A 22,634-nucleotide genomic window follows, 5' to 3' on the forward strand; every position below is an offset into this window, starting at 1 on the left:
TCTCCCTCTGCGTCACTATTGAGTCATTTAACATTCTCAGTACTGAGTTTTTTTTCTTCTTACACATAAAGAAATGTGACACAGTATCTGTAAGGAAGTTACTGCACCCACCTGCAGCTGATTCATCCAAACATTTCCCACACCAGGAGATTCCCTGAATCAATGACAGTGTTTAGTTTCAGCACGTGTCAGCTCTACTGCTCTATAGTGAGGTGTGGGGGTGTATGTTTGTATGCTTCTGAACTAAGAGAGCACATACAAGCAGTTTTGGCACCAAAAGAAATGTGTATATTTCATTTTGCTTGATGTGTTTCATTCAGAATTGTGCGGAACTCTGTTATATTTTTTTTAGCATGTGTTACTAAAATAGTTCTGTAGAACTTGTTTGGCCTCTGTTGTTTTTACCAGATCATTTTTATTAGCTACTCTGTGGTTTTGTCGCCCTTTTTTTAAAAGGCCACATGCACATATAACAATACCGTGAATGTATTTATAGCTGTTTTATTGTTCTAATTAACGACGCCATTGTTCACTAACATGCTATTACAGTTGTTCTTCTTCCTTTGTCGTGCAGGAATACGTGAGAGGGCTGTGTGACCCAGAACTACAGAAAGAAGAGCGGTACCCGGTGGACATGCACTGTATCTTCGCAGGAGCCTGGGGCCTCTTCCTGGACAGACTCATACGAGACACGAGCGCTGAGGTTCTGGTGCCTGAGCCGGGCCGACTGCGGCTGTTGGGCCGGGCTGAACCTGTAGTGATGGCCCAGAGCAGAGTCCAGCAGTTTGTAGCACTTTTCCAGGTAGGGTTAATCATAAGCTGTGATCACACATAATGCTATTGGAGTTTTGTTGTGAATGTGGTGATGGAAGGACACTTTTTTTTTAGTGTATATAGAGAACCTGAAAACTTTACTGGGAATTTTGAATTTTGGCTTTACAGCAACTTTCTCACTGTCCCACTGAAAAGCAAAAAAGTATTGTAAAGCATGATACTTTGTGGTAATCTATCTGTGTGTGTTTGTGTTCAGGAGAAGCGAAGTCTACCAAGTGACAGAGAGCCAGCAGTGAAACGAGCATTCAAGTCCTTTGTGGAGGAAAGAGATGATAAGTACACTATGGAGCTTCTACTGCTGCCCAGTGCCCTGAAAGAAGAGTTACTGGGACTGGCTCACAGCCCCACCAGCACAAACACCATGGTGAGTGTGTACATTTTTTTAATGTGAGTCATTACAGTACATCACCCAAAACTACAAAACTCTTAGAGTAGCTTTGGATACTTGCAGCAAATTTAGAAAATCAAAGAAAGTAACTGCTTTGGGTAGTTGGAGATGTATAATGTCATATTGTAATATTTCGTTTGATGATACTTAAAACTTGGGTAGTGTATTTGCTGTGACAGAGCTCAACCAAAAACTACAAATTCTGGATTGTGTGTTTTGTAGTTAAAGGAGCAGTGTGTAGGATTTAGTGGCGTCTAGCAGCAAGGTTGCAGATAGCAACCGAGTGAATCCCCCTCCCCCTCACCAAGTGTGTAGGAGAACCTACAGTGGCCGTGAAACTTGTGAAAAACGGGAAAGGCCCTCTCTAGAGCCAGTGTTTGATTTGTCCATTCTGGGCTACTGTAGAAACATGGTGGTGCAACATGGTGAGCTCCTGGAAGAGGAAATGCTCCCTATAGATATAAAGAGCTCATTCTAAGGTACAGAAAACACAACAATTCTTATTTTCAGGTGATTTTACACTAATTAAAACATGTTTATGAATATCATATTCCATTTCTACCAAGTCTGTTCCACTAGATGCCAATAAATTCTACACACTGCACCTTTAAGTAACTGTATTTATGCTAAGATAATCTTATTAATCTTACTGTATTATTTATTAACAAATAAGAATGAATGCTCAACAAAGAATGGATATTCTTTGTTATTATCTTTACTGGGTTTATTGCTGTGAGATGTCTCAACTTAACTGATGTGAATTTCCTTCCTGCTCTTATCTGTGAAGGCCTTTTTGTCCTTGGCTGCAACATACATTTAAATGAGTCACAACAAGGCAGGTTGTTTTTGTTTCCTTTCCACAGAGAGCTCACATATCCAAGAACGAAACATGTCTGAGACAGCGTACTCTCTCCATGTACTATATACACTTTAACCTAATCCCAGGGTCATTAAATATTTACATAACTAATGAAATATTTCAGGGTGTTTAAAGATAAGGGCTTCAAAGGTTGTGAATAAAGTAAGTTGAGCGTTACTGGTCTTAAAGATGTGTGATTGCACAGTGAAACTCTTTGTTTGTCATTTGTGAAGTAAGTAAAAGAGAAAACATACCTCTTCTTTTACAATGCTCTGGTTCTTGAAAGGAGAACCATGTAGGGTACACAGGAAAGTCCACAATGAATGCTGGTCATGGCAAGTGTTCATGTGCGAGGGGAACTTTTACTGTACTTTCTAAACCGCGGTGTGTTTCCTCTCCCAGGCTCAACTGAACCAGACACTGCATCCCAGCATGGCAGAGGTCGACCAAGACCGCTCACAGAGTAGCACCCCTGTGACAGAGCTCTCCAACCGCATCCTGGACACTAGCTTTGAGGAGAAAGGGACTGGGGCAGCATCTGTCGGAGGTGGAGGTGGTAAAGCAGCAGTAGCAGCAGCAGCAGCAGCAGCAGGAGGAGGGATAGGTTTGGGCCCCGAGGCCGTCCTGCTGAACGGCACTCGGCCTTCGCACAAGCGGCGCTCATCTGAGAGCGAGACTCGGGACACAAAGAGACAGTACTCTCTGGAGCGGAGGGACGAGTCGCCGGAGAGAGCGAGGGAGAGGGAGCGACAGAGGGACAGAGAAGGCCGGGGGGGCAGTAGCAGCTGTAGATCCAAAACCCCCTCTGCTTCGTCGTCCCTCTCCTCCTCCTACTCCTCCTCAGCTAAAGCAAACACAGTAGTCGGTCCGATCATGTTGGACTCCAGTGAGGGCGCCGCAGACGACGGGGAGACAGTCAGCCCAGAGACCAACCTCCGCTGCTTGGTCAACTTCTTCAGGTGGAAGTCATAATACTTTGAAACATTTGCATGGGATCTGATCATTAATATATTAGAGATGTCAAGAATTACTTGTTCCCTGAAACTTTATCAGTTCCTCTTGTCATTAGTCAGGAACAAGAGGAGTTAGATTTTGCATTTCAATCCCGTATTGAAGGTTTTGTATCTTGCATATGATTTAACACTGTTGTACAATTACAAAATAAAGCTGTTGAAACTCTTTTTTGTTTTTCAGAACAATGGGTTACCAGCAGGAAGTCGTAGAGCGTGTCGTCAAGGAGACAGGACAGACAGAAGATACCTTCCTCCTTCTGGAGAAGATCGTCGAGGAATCGAAGCGTTGTGAAGAGGGGTTAAAGAGGGGGGAAAAAGAAAGACCGTTGAACTCTGTGCACTCCCCAGACACTCCCTCCTCATCATCCTCATCTTCTTCTACGGTCTCTCGATTCAGAGAGAAGGAACGTGAGCTGAACAGAGCCTTGGTAGACCCGGGCAGGTCGAAAGAGAACATTAAGCCCAACCTGTATGGAGGCAGTAGTAACGGTCTGGGACACCGGAGGCAGTGCAGCGGCAGCGAGACCAGCACTCAGCAGGTACCATCCAACTCACAAAAAACATTAAACACACATTAAACATTAAAAACATTTGATAAAACATTAAATATGAAATATAATGTGACCACCTGCACTATGAGATGAGGTGAAAAGTTCCAGTCAAAGTCCATTTTTAAGTCCCTCGCTACCTTTTTGAAGGTTTGAAATAATAGAGTAACACAGTCTAGATGTACAGTGAGTTATTTGTCTTTGCGTTATACATTTACTGATACTTATTTGTTTCAGAAGATTTAAAATGTTATTAATTATGGTGTGTATGCTGTTTTGCTCCCTTCACAAAAAAAAAAAATCTCATTTCAGGCCATCACTATCAGGAGGAGCTCTAGTGCTCAAGGAGGAGCAGGAAACTACGAGGTCATAACCATCGATGACGACGACGTCACCCCCACGGATACCAAAGCAGCAGATAGCAGGACGTCCCGGATGATGACGGTGGCACAACTTGACGCCCAGTCTGGATCCAGAACAGACTACCTGGCGCGGGGAGGCAGCGTCTCACAGAGGGACTACTTGACGAGAGGCGGGACTCAGACTTTGGGGGGATCGGTGAAAGTCGAGAGCGTGACGGCGCTACGCAGCACGCCTCAGTGGCTGACTGCCACCACCACCTCCTTGGCTTCAACCCCCAGTGTAGGTATTACCTTAACATGCCGGTTTGCTTCCCATGTCGCCATGACCTCCGTCCCCCTGCAGTGATTCACCACATGATGTTGTAAAGTTAATGGGTTCGCCTCTAAGGCTCTTGTTAAATTTGGGAATTTTTGGAAAATCCTGAGAAAGGGAATTTGACTTCAGATGACCCCTACATGACTCCTGATGAATCATTTCCCGTTGTAGACTAAATGTTTAAAGAATGAGTTTTTCCTCTGGATGAAACCGATGATGATGCAACATTCATCTTTAGAAATACAAACAGTTGAGCTAATAGACAGCACAAAAATGTCAGAAGGAAATCACAGTATTAATCTTTGGATTTCATCTGCCCTGTGCTGTCATGAATTTTGAACTAGCAGCATTATTTTTGTATGACTTTTCTCTATAAATAAAGTTTTCAATTTGTTTGACTATGACCAACCTTGACATAGAGGTATGTCAGAAAAAAATCCATACATATCCAGATATATATTTTATGTTGTCAAAAGGGTTAAAATATTAACCATATCTTTACCATATCACTTTTTCCACACACAAATTTGCATTACTGAGCTGAGAATGAGCTAAAATCTTAAACATGTCCACACAGAGCAAAGGCTTGCACGTTTTTTTTGTCACGGTTCATGTCATGAATCACTTCCTTGTCTTTCTGTTATTTTACAAAAAAAAAAGAAAAATCTTTACTTTTCCTCCTCCAGTCAGCTCAGACCATCACCCGGCCCTCGGCCTCTCACTATCAGACCATCGGCCACATGGGGTTTCACGGGGGCGGAGCCAGACATCCTCCCGCGAACGACCCCCAAGCGCCCCCGGTGACTGGCTTGGCTCGTTTCCACCAGTCGTTGAGGACCCCCTACACTCTGAAGCTGCCCAATGAGCCAGGACGTCCGGAGCTCAGACACATCATCATAGACGGCAGCAACGTGGCTATGGCGTGAGTCTGCACATATGAACACACACACACACACACACACACACACATGCATAAGCCAACACAGTATAAGCTGTAAAAATGGAAGTTGCACATCAGTAGGAAACTTTCCTGTGGCAGAAGAAAAATTGCAAACCACATTGGTGTAGATTCCAATAGCAGATAAAAGATTTTAACCAGAAAATCCATCCAATACACAGAATCAATCATGCAGTTTATATCCCCAAGCTAACGTTCAAATAATGATCTAGTAGTTGCTAGATTCAGAACCTCAGAGAGCAAAGAGTTTGATTTGTTTAATAATCTCTCTCGCATCTCCGTGCTCGGGGCCCTTATCGCAGTTCTTGATCAGGTGTCATTCTCAACAGCGTAGTAGATGTTCGTCGGGGGATTTTTGAAAGTTTTTTCAGATTGTTTGTTCTAAGTCTGTCGATTCATATTGTTATTATAAGTGTCTGACAAGGACGTACAGAGAATGAAACTCATTTGTTTACCTTTCGCTCGATCCCGTCTGTTTTGTCATCGTGTCTAACCAAGTCTCACTCGAGGAGAAGTCTCATTCTGAAATACTGTTAGAGTTGTTGCAGGGAGACACGCTAAATGTTCAGCCATGACTTTGAAAATCTTTTTGATAACACTAAGATACACTTTCTGTACTCCCAACACAACAAACTATTCCCGGCACTCCGTGTTTCCACCGTCCTCTTCCTGCAACAACTTTTGCGAGATTTCAGAATAAAATGTTTTATTTCTCTGTAGGATCGTTTCCATAATGTTGTCAGACACAGTCTGAGCATGTCAGCGGTAAAAACAAGCACTTTTTTTTTAGTGAACATGCATGGAAGGGGCACTATCAGATTACATCACAGCCTTTTTTTGCAGCTGCCAGCTAAAGCGCTCTCACTCAATACTGGACCGATTTCAAAAACTGTTGTCCCCATCGATCACTTAGACACAAAGTTTTGCCTTAACTTCTTTACAAAGCAGGAATTAAAGATTCTATCTACTTTCTGTGAAAATCAGAACGGACGCAGGGGAACAGTCTGACGCCCCAACCTCTGGTTTGGTATCAACATACATCACACATAATGGCACCTTGAGTCGAGAAGAACCATAGTGATGGTAAACGTAGGTTTTGCAGTGACTGGGCAGAAGACAGGTGTAGGCTGGGATTTACTGGCACTTTCCAAGGCTTTATCTATAACCAACGGCCTAGTTGTGCCTTTAGTTAACTTTTTTAAGAGATGTTTTTACGTGAATCACTTCCTCTGAGCAAAATACCAGGTAAAAGGTGATAAAAGTATGTCAGTGTTAATCACAGCACGTGGCTATTTCTCCTGTTTCAGAGAAAGAGGGTTGTAGCTCCGGCGATGACTGTTACAATATTTATTTTGAACGGTAGCCCTTCCCCCACCTGTAGCACATGCACCATATTTTTCCCTTTCACATATGAGCCCATCACCCTTCCCATCAACATCATCATCATCATCATCAGTTATGGTCACACACACACACACACACACACACACTCCAAGTCATGCTCACTAACTACACAAAGCATGGGTTACAGGGCGTAGGGTGCAGCTACAACTCTTGCTGCTGTGTAGGTGTAACAAAACTTAGCCCACACATTCACATTATGTTGCTCATCACCTTTTGTGTGTGTGTGTGTGTGTGTGTGTGTGTGCCTGCCTAGCAGAGCGAAAGTAGATGTAATAACATGATATTGATGAGTGGATTATACTGTGGGGGTGTTTTTGAGAAGAAAGGCGTTTTCTGGTAAAAAATCTGTTTTGTATATTCAGGGTTTCTATTTGATCCAGAAATTTTGCAACAATGAGAAACCTTACAGTCATGTGTATCACTTGAGGAAAGATAGTTTAGCCAGCTTTTTTTTTTTTTTTTTTTTTTGGTTTTTTGGGGGGGGGAGGGGGTTTTGCGCTCTCTGCTGATGTCGTCATAGGCATTTGTCCCGGTTGACCTTGGCTTGACTTCTCAATTTTGCAACCACTTCCTTTCACGTTCTCTGTTATTCCCGCTCTCCCTCCCTCTCCCCTTTCATCCTCTTTTTTTTTTTTTTCTTCACCAGAAGTATGCCCGGCTCAACAGATGTCACACAGAACTTCCAAGTTTTCTAAAAAGGATTTTTATCACAATTATATCCATCAGCTGTTTTCTTTATTTTTTATCAAAAGCATCAACCGCATTTTAATATGACTGTGATACTCCTGACGCGGGCTTCAGGATGAGGATAAGCTTTAAATAGGTTTTCAGGTTATGTAAAGTTATTCTAATAAGCTCTTAATGTTATGTCTTGGGCAGGTTACAGCCAGATTTCCACAGTGACTTTACTGTTTGCATAATCTCCCCCCCTGCTGTGTTGTCATTCATCACTTTCTCTTTCAACAGTCGTTGGAACTTCCCTTGAGTTTGCATTGCAGCTCTGAAACTTATCCTGTTCTGTAGTATATGTGTGTGTGTGTGTGTGAAACATATCTGTACTTCTCCACAATGTTAATACTCACTATCAGTAGATAAATTTAGGTCAGACACTTGAGCCTGAGCAATATCAAACTTCATAATGGAACATTTCCATCAACTTCCACAGTTCTCTTCTTCTTTTGAGAGAAGAACTAGTCCTCATACTCACTCTCTTTGTTGTAGTCATGATCAAGAATGATGCGTCGTGGCTTATTATGAATGATTGTGTTGTAATACGGGTTTATATTAAGGCTGCTATTCCTAGATCGGTACTCCTCCTCATCCCAATTCAAGTGAGCACCAACTTTAGCTTTTTTGCATCACCGTTCGTGCCAGGGCTCCCGTGAAACTTTTTATTTTTCCAGACCTACAGCAGCCACCCAAGCTGTCTGCTCTGTGTGTGTGTGTGTGTCTCTGCTAAAGCTCATGTGAGGCCAGATTCCTGATCAAGCTAGGAATCCAGCACACAGGGAAGTAAAGTATAGACACAACGGACAGAATTTCACATGACAAGGAAGCGGAAAGAAGAATGAACAGAAGCTTCATTCATAAAGCCGCGTTTTGATCGCTCAGAACAGTTTTTAGTTATTTCTCTGAGAACCTCGGTCCGATACCCTCCTCTAACCCAACACAGATGTCGTTAGCTACAGTCACGTCTAGTTGAATTCATAAGGAATCTATTTTAGTAGTCCATTATGATGAAAATGTGAAACTCTTGTGAAGAAAACAAAGTAATGTGACAGCCATGTTTTCCTGCTGCTCAGCGGCAGTAAGTCATGTAGCTTCAAGTGCTGCAACTGTAACCAGACACACGGTCAGTTATTTCCCCTGAAATAGATCTGTAGATTTCCCCCCAGGCATAAAAATAGGTGGCATGATTTAAAAATAATGCATTTTAAGAAACATTTCTTTTGGAAAAAAAAAAAAAAAAAGGGTTCCAGAGAAAATATGTCATAACATCGTGGCATTTACAAATTTGTCACCGTTCTAGAAAGGCTGTTATATTTATCCTGAGGTGATTGATGTTGCCTAGCGATGACACGGTATTTCCCTCAACACACACACACACCTGAAACCGTCAAATAAGTGGTAAGTAAAATACCCCCTAAAAACATGTAAAAAAAAAAAAAAATCAATCATTGGCCGAGGACGTCGCTAGTGTTTTTTTAGGTCTGTGGCTTGTAGCAGCAGCAGCAGCAGCCGGCTTCCTGCTCGGCGAGATCGGCTGATCTCAGGGAGTTTCTCGTCTCTGTTGATGTTTGTTGCTTTGTGGTTTTCTATCGTCGCCACCCATTTTCTTGCATTACAGCTGTCTGACGTGCACGGGCTGTACGCGCACGTCAGACGGCTCTACCAATGATCTAGGTCAGCTGGTGGTGTGATGGGCATTTGATATTACTAAAGAAATAGTCAGGTTTGTCATACTTTTTGAAGTTAAGTGCTGTCCTGCAAAATATTTTTAATATTCTGAAGTGCCTTTTTTTTTGTTATCTGTATCTTTTTTTCTTTCCTTTTCTGATTCTATAACATTAGATCATTGTTGAGTTGTGATTTCTCTTGTGGTGATACATAGCGATGCACCAGTCCAACTTTTTATCCTGATACCAATTCAGTTCTACAGTGACATGGCAAACACACTTTATTTAATGTGGATCGGTCACATAGCTGAAATCCGATCCGTGTCATGAAAGTCAGTATCGGTATTGATATTGATCTGGCGAATCTGATTGGTGCATTTGTCTGCTGTCCGGTATGTGCTAGTTTTCTGGGCTTAAAGTCAATAATTGAAGTCATGTTTGCTGTTAAATGTTACATTGTGTGTATGTAATTAGTGGGCAAAAAGGAAGATGACATTAAATATGCAGTCTTGTTTCTCCTCACTAATTTTCCTCATCTTCCCATCACAAATTATATTACATCCAGTCTTACAGTATCTCTCTTCTTCTTGTCCCCGTCTGACCAGTCACGGCCTCCATCGGTTCTTCTCCTGTCGAGGAATCGCGCTAGCGGTGGAGACGTTCTGGAGGCGAGGCCACAGGGAGATCACGGTTTTCGTCCCTCAGTGGCGCCAGAAGAGAGACCGACTCACAACAGGTACGCATGCCGCAGGTGTATACACGGCGTATACGTATACTCACAAGTATTAGCACAATGCTTTGTTTCTACTTATGTACTCAAGCAGGTTGTATTTCTAATGAAACCGTGACTGTGAGATTAAAGTGCTGACTCTCAGATTTAAAGGCGTTTGACCTTTTCTACACACTCTACATGACGTCAGATGAAGGTTAACACTTCAACCTCATAGTCACTTTGTAATCTCAAATGATCCAAAACAAAACTGATCCTATACATACAGACTGTTGGTGTGTTTGTGTGTGTGTGGGTGGAGCTGCTAAAAAAAACAAAAATGACGTAACTATAGCTCACTTCACTGTATCCTCTTTAAATATTGGATTTAATACCATTTCATTTTAAGCTTCCAAATCATAAAAACCTGAACATTTTGAGCCAATCTTTACATGTGTGTTTAAGCATTTAGGATCTAAAAAACTGTTCTTGGTTTTTTTGTTTGTTTTTTTGTGTGTGTGTGTGTGTGTGTGTGTGTGTGTGTATGTGTGTGTGCGCGTGTGTTTCTTGCTTTTCCATTTAATCATGATTGCATATTAATTTAATTGTAAATTTATTACAGAGCAACATTTTCTAAACCAGCTAGAAGACCTGCGGCTGCTCTCCTTCACTCCCTCCAGAGAGGTCTGTGGCCAAAGGATATCCTCGCATGACGACAGGTACACACACACACACACACACACACACACACACACACACGATCTTAAACCTTTTTAGATGTTTTTTTTAAATTTTTAATAAAAAGATAATTCACCAGTCTTGAATTCTTTATATCTAGACAGTGGTAACAAGGCAGACCTGAGAGTTTCAGTCATCTAACACGTGTATGACTAGTGCCCGGGACTTAACCACTTGGCTATCTCCGGGCATTTTGGTTCCATTATGAGCTTATCGCCTCCTACATAAATATCTAACACTGCGTCCCCTTCTCTCACCCACCCAACACCAACAATAGTCATACTGTATTTTCATAATGGAGTTGAGTAAGCAAACTAACTAGAGAACAGATCCAACGGATGCCTGATATAATATGATTTAAAATACTGCTGTTATTCTAAGGCTTAGTCATTTTAGGCTGGGGTTTGAACACGAAAGTGAGTTTTAGAAGATCTTGAAATTGATCAGCAACCATATCATTCTTCTCAGATACAGCATATCGAGGTCAATTTTTTTGTTAGGGGCAATTAACTAAAAAAAAACTCATCCTGACTCAGCACGCAAGGTGTTTCTCTGTCAGTGGATTTCCCTCAGTGGGCTGCGAGCGGCCCGAGCCGGGAATGAGCTTTTTGACCTTTGAACGCAGGGAAAATCCTGGATTACTAATCGGCGCTCTCTCTCTCTCTCTCGCTCTCCGTCAGGTTCCTGCTCCACCTCGCGGAAAAAACGGACGGGATCATCGTAACCAACGACAACCTGAGGGACTTCGTCGACACGTCGGACACCTGGCGCAAGATCATTCAGGAGAGGTGATTGCGTGGTTTTATGTATACACCTCTCAGTCAGTCATTCACTTATATGTTCCATGACCTCCAGCCATACGGGAAAGTCCAGCGTGGCGGCGTTCCAGCTACGTGATGAATGTTGTTTACAGAATTTATCACCAGTCTGTTTACAACATTTCCAACCAGCTGCAAGTGCTCTACGGATGAACACACACAAATAAATATACACCAGAGAATTAGTCACATTTACCAACACTGGAAAAAAAAAATCTCCAGTAATTTGAATGTCAAATGTTCGTTTTGTAAAATACAAAAAACAGAAAAAAGAGTCAGAATTATTGGATCACATGTCAGTGAATGCCCGGACAGATCAGTTTTTAAAAGTTTTGATATAGACCTGGTTTTATAGTGAAGTGTATTATAATAGCATTGATAAAAATAAGTTATCACATGTATTCTGATCAAAGCTTTTGGTTAATCAAGTAATTTGATTTAACAATAATTTAAAAAGTTCTGTCTTTATTTAAAAACAACAAGTTTCTTCATTTTATTATGGGTAGCAATGTTGATGAACTAATCTCATCTGCAGTTATGTACTGCACTACCAGAGATAGTTTTGATACAGAGAGTCGAGGGAGACTCGGGTATGCGTCCGTGCTGCAAGGATGTGTCGCCCTCTGTTGGTTGTTATTTTGAAGCTCAAAGATCTCAGATTAAGTCCATCCCACAAACTCCCTTTTTACACAGAAAACCAGCACCTAACGAGTGACCCGTGTGACACCATATGATGCTGCTGTCAGCCTGGTCGCCAACTTTAACACAGACTGCAGCTGCACTCTTCCTTATGCATGCTCTCTTTATGTCACTGTTGTGTCATGTGACTAGACTAGTTTGACTTGCATCTCATCAGGAGGAAGATCAACTCACTGTGACACTTGACTTGTTGTGAAAACTTTTTTTTATTTCCCATGATATAATAGTTCTGTCCACCAAGATCTCAAGGTGTTTTGTTATGATTGTTGCCTCCCAAAAAAATTGTCTGAAAAGTTGCAGTACGATCAGCAAAATAAAGCAATATCACAGTGATGTTCAAAACTGCAATTGTAAACCGCAGTCGTTCATGGAAATCATCTGTAATCACAATGTGTAGTTACATCCAATAAGATTCATGATGTTGATGATATTATGTGCTGAAATGTAGCAAAACTGCACTAAATCTACACACTGTAAGTTCAATAGTAACATACTGTACTTTTAGTACAGATGGTCTGAATTTGGTTGGTAAATGTGTGCAGTGCATGAGCATTCCTGTACCAGTTGAAAGCTGCTTTTTGAAATGTTCTGAGTTAAGCCAATCAGAGAGTGTATGGTTCCTAAAATGCTCTATAAATCAAACGGTTAGTTTTATGTATTATGTTACTTTTATGTATGAGAAGAGTTTATAGATCCCAGAGGGGAAATTCACATGTACATTCACAGCAGACATGCAGAGAGGCAAAAAGACTGTTGAAGAACTCTTTGAATGAAATGAGAAAAATATAAAATAAGATATTTTAAAGAAAGAGAAGTGACATTAAGCGGAGAAACATGGATGCAGGTGCTTCCACACAGGTGCACTGCGTGGTACAATTAAGCAGTTAACATCCAATCATGCTCTGTGGTATGTAGAAAAACACTGAGCAGGCCCAGTTGATTCTGACTTTGTATCAAGATAAGAGGAAAAGAGGACTTTGAAAGAGGGTTGATTGTTGGGGCACAGATTGCAGCAGCTTCAGTCACAAAGACTGCTCGACTCGCTGGTGTTTCAATAGGAACGGTGACTAAAGTGACATCTGCATCCAGATCTATGGGAGAGACATCGGTTAACAGGGTCGTAAATTGTGGTCGACCGTGCACGTTTGATGACCACGACGCTCGTGCATTAGTGCGATGTGTAAGAAAAACAGAAGAGCAACTCTTCCTCAAGTGACTGTGTCAGCAAAAACAGTCTGTCAACAATGACATAGAGAGGGATGTTACAGTAGTGTTGCAGTGCTTAAACCCCTCATTACAAAGACAAATGCACGTTTGAGAGTTCAGTGGTGCAAAAACCATAGGCGCTGGTCTACAGGGATGTGAAAAAAAAGCGATATGGTCAGATGAGTCATCCTTCACCATATTCTCTAGTGGACGAGTGCATGTGTGGCGTACACCAAGAGAACAGTCTGAATGTTTGACCCGCACAGTGAAGGGTTCCGGTGGCTCTGTTATGCATTGGGGGCATTTTGCTGGCATGATTTGGGTCCACTTGTCCCCTTAGAGGGAAGGGTCACTGTGAATCAATACAAAGTTGTTGTGAGTCATCACCTTTATCCTATGATGAAACATTTCTATCCTGATGGTCTCTTCCAGGATGACAATGCCCCACTTCACAGAGTATGAAGGGTCACTGAATGCTTTGATGAGTATGAAAATCATGTGAATCATATGCTATGGCCTTCACAGTCAGCAGATCTCAACCTAATTGAACACCTATGGGAGATTTTGGACTGACGTGTTAGACAGCACTCTCCACCACCATCATCAAAACACTAAATAAGGGAATATCTTTTTGAAGAATGGTGTTCATCCCTCCAGTAGAGTTCAGAGACTTGTAGAATCAATGCCAAGGAGCATTGAAGCTGTTCTGGCGGCACATGGTGGCCCAACACCTTACTAAGACGCTTTGAGCCAAATCCACAAAGAATGGATCGCGCCTGCTAATAGCACCCACAATCTGCTCCCTTTTTAAGGACCTATTCACAAAAGATTTTGTGCTAATGATATGCTGGCATAAACACGCCCATAAAGCTTCACAGCTGAGTGCAATTTGCCCTTGTTTTGCATAGCGGTTTCCAGTGTTTCAGGCTTTTCTCCACATGTCAGCACACAGATCGGTCCATAATGAAAACTGCAGAGAGCACAAAAGCCTCAAATTGCATATCTATAATTAGCAGAGGTGCACACACACTGAACTCCCCACAATCACAAACCAACTTTCATGTATTTTGCTTTGCTTTTACTTCTATGGTATTTCACATCTATACTAAAAATGTCCATAAAAATAGACTACAGCTATCAATGTGACTTATACAGGTCTAGTCTTAGAAATAGTTGATCAGGTACAATATACAGCCATGAGGTAAGACATCTTCAAGCCAAACACATACTATAGATGTTCAAATACTCACACCTCCAAACTGTGATGATCAGTAATGTTTGCAAACATTCTTCACATTACATCATGGGTTTATAAAGATCATATCTTACTTTATGAATTAGTCATAACTATTTATTTTTTTTCACTTACAGGTTGCTTCAGTTTACTTTCGTGGAGGACCACTTCATGATCCCTGATGACCCTCTGGGTAAAAACGGACCTCACCTTGACATCTTCCTGCGCAAAGACTACAGGTGTGTTTTGTACTCATTTCTGATTGGCCAATGAAAGTTATTGGCTTACTTGGAGATCTTCCTCTTCACAGGAGGATTGTTCACGTGTACGACAGGATGATCTTCCTGTCTCCATTACACCCCTTTCTCACTCTCCGTCTCTCTTTCCTTTCCTTCCCGCTCTCAGGCGAGCTCCAGCCACTCCTCCCCCCCTGAGACCCCCAGACTTCCGGCCATCCTTCCAGCAGCAGCAGCAGCCGGTTTACGTCCAGGCCCTCCACTCCGCTCCACGGACCCCAGCCTCCACGCCCCAGCCCCCTCCCTCCCTGATGCCCCACTCCACCGCACACTGGCCCCACTCCGGCCCCCCGGAATGGCACCCGCCCCGCCGATCCCCTTCTCCCTCACCCTCGCCACCTCCCCAGCGGTCACCGGGGGAGACGTCGGAGCTGAAGAGAAAGCTCTACGACATCTTCCCCGACCAGAAGCAGCGGATAGATCGCATCCTCAGCGACAACCCGTACATGAGAGACCTGAACGCCCTGTCTGGGCTGCTGCTGGGATAAATTACTGGCTCAGCAGACACACACAGTACATACACATGCATACATATGTGTGTCAGCATAAAAATAATTTATTTTACCGTCTCTTGGAGGACATTGAAAGATTTTTTTGTTGTTATTTTACATAAAGACTGATTGTCAAACTAGCTGCTATTGGCAAAAAGTATTTTTGGATTGTTCTTTTCTCTCTCCCTCCTCCTCTACTCTCAAATTGATTTAAGGTGAACAACACTGGTGTCTACAGAACCAAAATGTTAAGCAGCAACGTCTACATTGTTCAGATAGTAATAAACCATTGCATTTTCCTTGACTAATGTCCAGAGGTTCCATGAATGTGGGACAAGCACTGGGAGAAAATGTTTTAGACCAAGAACACTGGACAGTGACTACCATCAGACATCAGCACCTCTGTGAAGAGACTAACTCACAGCTTCTTCTTTATAAGATTTTGGGACATTGGAAAGTTTATGCATGTTTCAGTTATTTCAACATACTAGTTCTACACTTGTTATGTTATGGAGCAGAACGGATTCACCACGGGCCAATACCACGTTGTTGGACTCAATCAGTGAGCAGTTTCAGCAGTTTGAAGTTATTCAACATTAGCAGTGAAGTTTTAAAAGTGCCACAGTTTTATGTCCATTTCCTTGACAATGCACTTGTTGGAGATCAGTTTTCATTAAGACAGCAGTTGTGTCCTTAATAGGAAGAGGAATATTTCAGGAAGCATGATGACATCACTGATTATAGCATAATATTTACCCCAAATCCATATTTGGACAGTAAACAGTTTGAACTTGAAAAGCCTCTTCGCCACATTAAAGAAACACCTTTAGGCGCTGTATAGATGGGCAGTGGCAATAGTTTTTAATTTCAGATATAGCTCACTTTGTGTATATATCCAAGCTAATTTCATCTCATATACCAATCCGTTGCCACTAATTAAAGCAGCAGTGCCCATCTGCATCCCTTCAAAATATTACCTGTATATCCCAGCCTTTACTCCAGCTGAATGATGCTTTCACACACTACCAAGTCTCCTGATGTTAACCAACATATAAACAGTGTTGTTGTCTTTTTTTTAAAGGGACCATTCTTACTCAGTTTAAATTGTTCCCACTCATATTAAAATGAATTTAGAATTCCATTGTTTTGTCACTCGCAGTCTTAATAATCAGAAGGAAATGATTTGAGTGTCATCATTATGACATAACTCCCGCCTCCATAATCTTTGTCATTAGTGACATTTTCTCTGTGTTGCTTCTTATACCTGATGTTTGATCTCTGAACAGCTGTGGTAGAACTCAGGTGCTGAAACTGAATTTGCTGATAATCTGTGATTGAGATAAGAATTTGAAATAAGGTGGAATCTGTTCCCAGGATCAGTTTTTTCTTTCAGATACGCCGTTAAACAGTGTTTTCAGGGGGATGTAGTCACTAGTCCTACATCAGCATTTTGTTCTGAGATGCTTTGTGAGTTATTAGCCTTTTGATTTTAGGCAATACACAGTATGTCAGTCCATCTGACTTTGGACGGAAACAAACACTACAAGAGCTTGGATTCATTGGTTTGGATTGAGTTAAATGACACCTTTTTAAACTTGAAATCACTCACCGTGAGTTTAGAACATTAAACTATATAATCTTGCGAAGACGACAGATTTACAAGTTACATTTGAATTCGATGTTTATTTGCTAAATTTGATGCATTGCAGGTAATTAACGGTGTAGTGAGTAAAACACATTTTCACTGATGAATCTTGAGAAAGTTTGTAGTGTTTTTGTTTTGTTTTTTTACCCTCATACACCCAGAGAATGTAGGCAGGAGGTTCCCCAGCTTGCATATTTGATGTGCATCCGAGTTTTGTAATATACAAACACTTTATCTCCTTGTAAGAAAAAAAAATATCTGCACAAAAACTTTACAAGGTGTCAAAAGATAAGTTTTGTTCGTACTTGCTATGTTGTTGTTGTAAGGATTACTGAAGGATTTTTTTTTTCTCTTTTTTGTATTATAATTCTTCTGTGTATATCGATTTCTTCTTTTTTGTAAATATGAGCATTTTTGGCTACAGTGCACATATGGTTGTATGTGGAAAAACAAAATAAATGTGGCAGTCCCCATAAAACTGTTGGTGTTTTACTGTTTATCCACCTGTTCTTTCATAAAGTCAAATTATTGCTAAACTTTGGTTAGATATAATGTGTTATTTAGTGAGCTTTAGCATGTTAGCTGAGCTGACATGGATTATATTGCATTTTAACAGAGCTAGGCTAGCTGTTAAACCCCATTTTCAGTCTATGCTAAGGTAAGCTAAGCTAACTGGCCCCTGGCTGTAGCTTCCTATTTTGCATACAAACATTAGAGTTGTATCAATTTTCTCATCTAAATCTCAGCATAAAGCAGATACATATTTCCCTAAATGTCAGCTAGTCAAGCTGTCAAACTGAAATTAAAGTTTGTTAGTGTTGTTTACATGTAGTTTAAAAATAATGTATCTACCATTAAAATACTTAAAGCACTCTGAAGAGGTGCTTTTCAATCAAAATATATGTCAGTTGACATTTTTCTGACCATTTTTCCAGGAATTATATTTTACTTCATGAGGGTAGAATCACAGCAAGATCCACATGTCCCAGACACAAGTGTGGCAGTTCCCTCTCTTGAAACAAGCGTCTACTTCCACACTAGTGGCTCGGTGAGGCTGCAGTTAGGCACAGCTGTGCTTTGAACTAAAAACCAGCATGGCAACATGCTCACTATTTTAACATCATCAGTGAGTGAAATGTGTGAGTTTCAGTTGTGTGTCTGATGCAAAATATAACATAACCTTATGTGATGTACCTGTGTATTTTTCTTGCAAACACATTAGAGACAGACATATATATACTCTGGTTTGGCATGAATGGGTTTCAAGTAAAGGGCATCAAATATAGTGCTGATTACCTTCTATTAGTGTTCACTAAGACAATGACAGATGTTACGGGTGGTGACACATTTTGGTTCCGCACACTGCTCTCCAATGACTCCATTAACATCAGTCCCAGTGCTTTTTAGCAGACTACACCTCTACAGCAGGCAGTGACTCCATGCGTATCAGGCAGCGGACGCAGATGTTTGTGTGCAGACTTCTCAGACCAGCAGAGAGGTTAAGAGAAATGATAGGCTGTGGCAAGACACCTGGATTCTTCCCTGCAGGGGTTTAGATATATAAACCCAAGCTGTGTGTATATGTGTCCTTGCTTCAGCTTTTTATTAAAACATATATAATGCATGTAAGCCTTGGATTTTAATAATTTAACAACCAGCACAAATGCAATAAGGCAAAAAGTTTTTACATGATGCATTCAGCACATTAACTCCATTACTTTATGGGCAGATTGTTGTGAGTTGAATTATATTTTTAAAACAGTTATTACATTATGAGATTAAAGTCCCATAAACCCTGTCACTTTCTATTACAACAAAGACGTTGCCAATTGAACGTCCTCACCCTTGATGTCACTGTCTGTGTTTGCACAGAGCACTCACATCCTCAAGTAGCAGACGTTAGTGTTTGGCATCATACAGAAGTCCATTAATATTGCCAAAAGCATTCACAGAGCGTTAACATTACATAAGAAAGAATAAATAAGAAGTTTTTCATGCAGTGGTTTGGCATCAGATTCAAACCATCCTGAAAAGCAACGGTCATGTGCTTTGTCACTGCAGTGCGTCTGAGTCACTTCTGCTGATTAATCACTAGGGTTCAGTGTGCATTAAGCTATGGCCACTGGAGTAATGATTTTTTTTGGTCAGTTCACTTTACAAAAGAAGAAGTTTCAACTTTTGGCAGACTTTTTATGTGACCACATTACATCCTTAATGGCATGGTTTCATTTGACAAGGCAGGATAGTGCATGAAAAGTGGCAGATTGCGGAACAGCATGTAATGTCGCCACACTGCCATCATATCCCAGCATGCATTTGAAAATAGCACGACTACATCTTTTTTTTTATCATGCTCCACTGCAATAGAAAAATCCACACAGGGATAAGTATTTCAAACCCTAATCTCTGATCAACTTCTTTTTTTTTTTTTTTTTTTACCAAATAACTAGAGCTGAAAGAGAGAGTATAAATCTGTATATTTCTTTTTACACTCCATTTTAATTATTTAACTATTTATTGATGCATTTGCTTCTATTTTTGATTTGTGTCATCACCATTTACAATATTTTTTCAGTTTCAGGGATCCATAATTCAGGGACCATGAGAATGAAGCTGGCTGTACATTAAAACCTAGAAGTTGGTTTATTGTAACAAAGACCATATGTTTGACATAAACAAGACCTTTCATTTGATCTGGAAAACAACAGACCATCCATTTTTTAAGCTCTTTTACAAACATTGTCTCTCAACTAGATTTATGACACTGAAACATGTATGTGAGCCGCGTTCATACATTCATTTCTATCAAAGTCACTGTCTTTGCAATCTGGTTCAGTTGCAGTGTGCTGACAACTGAGGATGACACCCCTTACGAACCCAAAGCTGAATAAGTATGGTGTTTGTAAAGTTTTCTGTATCTTCTGTGGTCAGTTTTTTTCATAAGAAGTATATTTTTGTAGGGTATAGCAATAAACCCTTTAGTCTGACACAGTGGACAGTTACAATCACAAAGGTGGCCTTAGCATGCTAACATTTGCTATTTAGCACTGACCACAAAGCTCAGTTGAGGCTGATGCAGAGATTAGTTTTGTTCAGTATGGGATCATTAACTGTTTTGGACACGTTACATTTTTGGCCTGATGATGGCGTAGGATGAAAACTCACCAAATGGATTGTAATCACCACAATCGATCCTGAGAGGAATATGAATGTATATACCAAATTTCATGACAATACATCCAATATTTGTTGAGAAATTTCACTCAGATCCACAAATATCAACCTGCTACTCAAGGAAATGTAGGGGGAACACCAAAGCCATTATGATTCATTATCTGGGGATCATGAATATCTCTACAAAATTTTATAGCAATCCATCATATCTCATTCTGGATCAAAGTGGTGGACCGACTGACAGACTGTCATCCAGCTGCTAGCATGCTTAAAAACACAAGTAAAACACATTAGCACATGTTGATCCCTAGAGGAGGAGTTGTCCAAATTCAGCGGCAGAAGGAGGCGGTAGAGGAACTGCTACTTTCATTTATTTGATCCATTTATTCATTGCTACTTTCATTCCATCTTCTATTTCCATCTTCTCGTGTCACTTTCAAAAATTTGCTATAAATCTCTGACACAACCTCGTACCAGGACTATGCTTGACTAACGTCTCCCTGATTCTTTGGAAATTTCCAGCTCAGCTCCACCCAACTTCAACCTGAGCAGGTTCAGCCAACTGCCATTTTTCTACAGTTTACCTTTTATCTGACACCCACAATGCAAAAAAAACAATACAAAACAAAACAAAAAAATGTTTCTTTTGCTTTATATTGTACAAATGTAAAACATCCATCCGTCAAACATCCAGCTTGTAGAGAGGAATGGCAGTAGACTGTGTAAGGACCAAGAAAATCTGAAACATAACATTGTACATCCTGATATTGGATACGGAGGGATGTTTAGGGTGAGGCCCATGGGTGCAGAGGATCACACATGTATAAGGTCAGTGGACACTCCTCTTTGCCTGTGTGCAAATGTGTGTTGTTCAGGCAGATCAGATTCAGCCTGAACCCTGCTAACCACACACATGAACATAGGTGAAATTCTTATGCATGTAATGTAATTTTTTACCCAGAATTACTCCCTGTGTCCATGAACATGTGACACACAGTAACAGAGCTTTTTTCACTAGTGGCTCCTGATGTGAAAATACAGTTCTGATAAAGTCCTGATACACAGTAAAGACAGCATGGACACAGATAAGATGGTTGCCAAAATGAAATCATGTTAATACTCCTCTTACAGTTTGAGATCCATATCATCATCATACTATTTCTTCTTTTATCTGTTTATTCGCTTATTATTTCCAAGGCTCAGACCCCAGAGACATAAGAAGCACACATGTACTAACATATATCAGGTGCAACATTACATAAGCAACATGCTTCACGCAACCTGACTCTCATTATGCAAATGCATGTGGCTTGTGTTTCAGACAAAGGGACTTGCCAGCACTGATAATTTATGTGTCCACAGATTATTCTTCGACTGCAGTGGAAAATACTGATGCAAATCATACACAGGCCGGCTTTGGCCAGAGGATAGCTGCAGGAGAATTCCCTACAGGCCAGGTAGTCTAATTTGGGACAGATCAGGGTGCCTCTTGGTGCAATAGATGCCTTTGCATGCACAGCGTATGGCTGCAGTACTTTAACTGTAACACATGGGGTCCTGACCCAAGGGTTGAGAAACCCTGGATTACAGGAAGAGGAGGACAAAATATTTTTGGCTCCCAGTGAATTTTTAGCAGTGGACATTTTCTCAGACCTCACACTCTTAAAACAAATGGTTCTACATTGAAAATCCTATATGTTGGTAAATATTCAGCACCTCAAAACTGTAAAACATTTTACAGGGTTTTATTAAATAATAGTCATGATCGTAATCATGAAAACAATGCATTTGTTTTACAAAAATTGTATTTAATGGACGGGTTCACAATTTTTCAAGTCTGTTTTGAAACAATAGTCAGGAGCCCAAATGAACATTGAATTTTTCTTGCTGTAATCATTCCTCCTGTTCATACTGACCATTAGAAAATCCCTTCATAATGCATTTATAATGAGGGAGGAAAGATCCACAAGCTTCCTCCTGTGCAAACATGCATTTAAAAGTTTGTCTAATATGAAGCTTCAGACGTCCAAATGAGTCAAATCAAGTAGATATCCTTCAACATTACAGTCTTTTTAGTGCCAAAGTCCCTCTTTTTGTTACTATACTTCCACTGCAGCTCAACAGGGAAACACTGTCTGAGGAAACACAAAGAGGGAATTTGATGCTAAATGTGTCAGATATCCACTTGATATGACTAACTCAGACTGCTGAAGCCTCATATAAGCTTCAAATAACCTTTTAAATGCATTTTTGTACTTTAATGACTGTGTGGACTGAGGTGTTATATCATTAAGAGCTTTGTATGGGAGTAAAAGGACCTTAAAATCAATTCTAAAAGAAATGAGGAGCCAGTTCAGGGTAGCTAGAACAGGAGTAATGTGCTCTCTTTTCCTGGTGTTTGTTAAAAGTCTGGTGGCAGAGTTCTGAACTAGCTGAAGTTTTCTATCAACTTTTCTGGTGGGCCAGTGAAGAGGGAGTCATAATAGTCCAACCTGCTAGTAATGAAAGCATGAATCAATTTCTCAGCATCCTGTTTTGTTAAGAAC

At 40.8% G+C, this 22,634-nt stretch overlaps 1 protein-coding gene across 1 annotated transcript in view; it reads left to right on the forward strand.

Moving 5' to 3' along the window:
• Window positions 1-17,392, forward strand: part of n4bp1 (nedd4 binding protein 1) — a 20,754-nt gene extending 3,362 nt beyond the window's left edge. The window contains exons 2-12 of the mRNA XM_042411480.1: window positions 575-802; window positions 1,031-1,198; window positions 2,484-3,040; window positions 3,276-3,633; window positions 3,955-4,284; window positions 5,007-5,242; window positions 9,684-9,814; window positions 10,410-10,506; window positions 11,206-11,313; window positions 14,620-14,721; window positions 14,888-17,392. Coding sequence (XP_042267414.1) covers window positions 575-802; window positions 1,031-1,198; window positions 2,484-3,040; window positions 3,276-3,633; window positions 3,955-4,284; window positions 5,007-5,242; window positions 9,684-9,814; window positions 10,410-10,506; window positions 11,206-11,313; window positions 14,620-14,721; window positions 14,888-15,266 — 2,694 coding nt within the window. The 3' untranslated portion in view covers window positions 15,267-17,392. The remainder of the gene's footprint in view (window positions 1-574; window positions 803-1,030; window positions 1,199-2,483; window positions 3,041-3,275; window positions 3,634-3,954; window positions 4,285-5,006; window positions 5,243-9,683; window positions 9,815-10,409; window positions 10,507-11,205; window positions 11,314-14,619; window positions 14,722-14,887) is intronic.
• The last annotated feature ends 5,242 nt before the right edge of the window (window positions 17,393-22,634 follow it).

The sequence above is a fragment of the Thunnus maccoyii genome, chromosome 5, assembly GCF_910596095.1.
Source record: "Thunnus maccoyii chromosome 5, fThuMac1.1, whole genome shotgun sequence".
In the NCBI taxonomy this organism is placed as follows: domain Eukaryota; kingdom Metazoa; phylum Chordata; class Actinopteri; order Scombriformes; family Scombridae; genus Thunnus; species Thunnus maccoyii.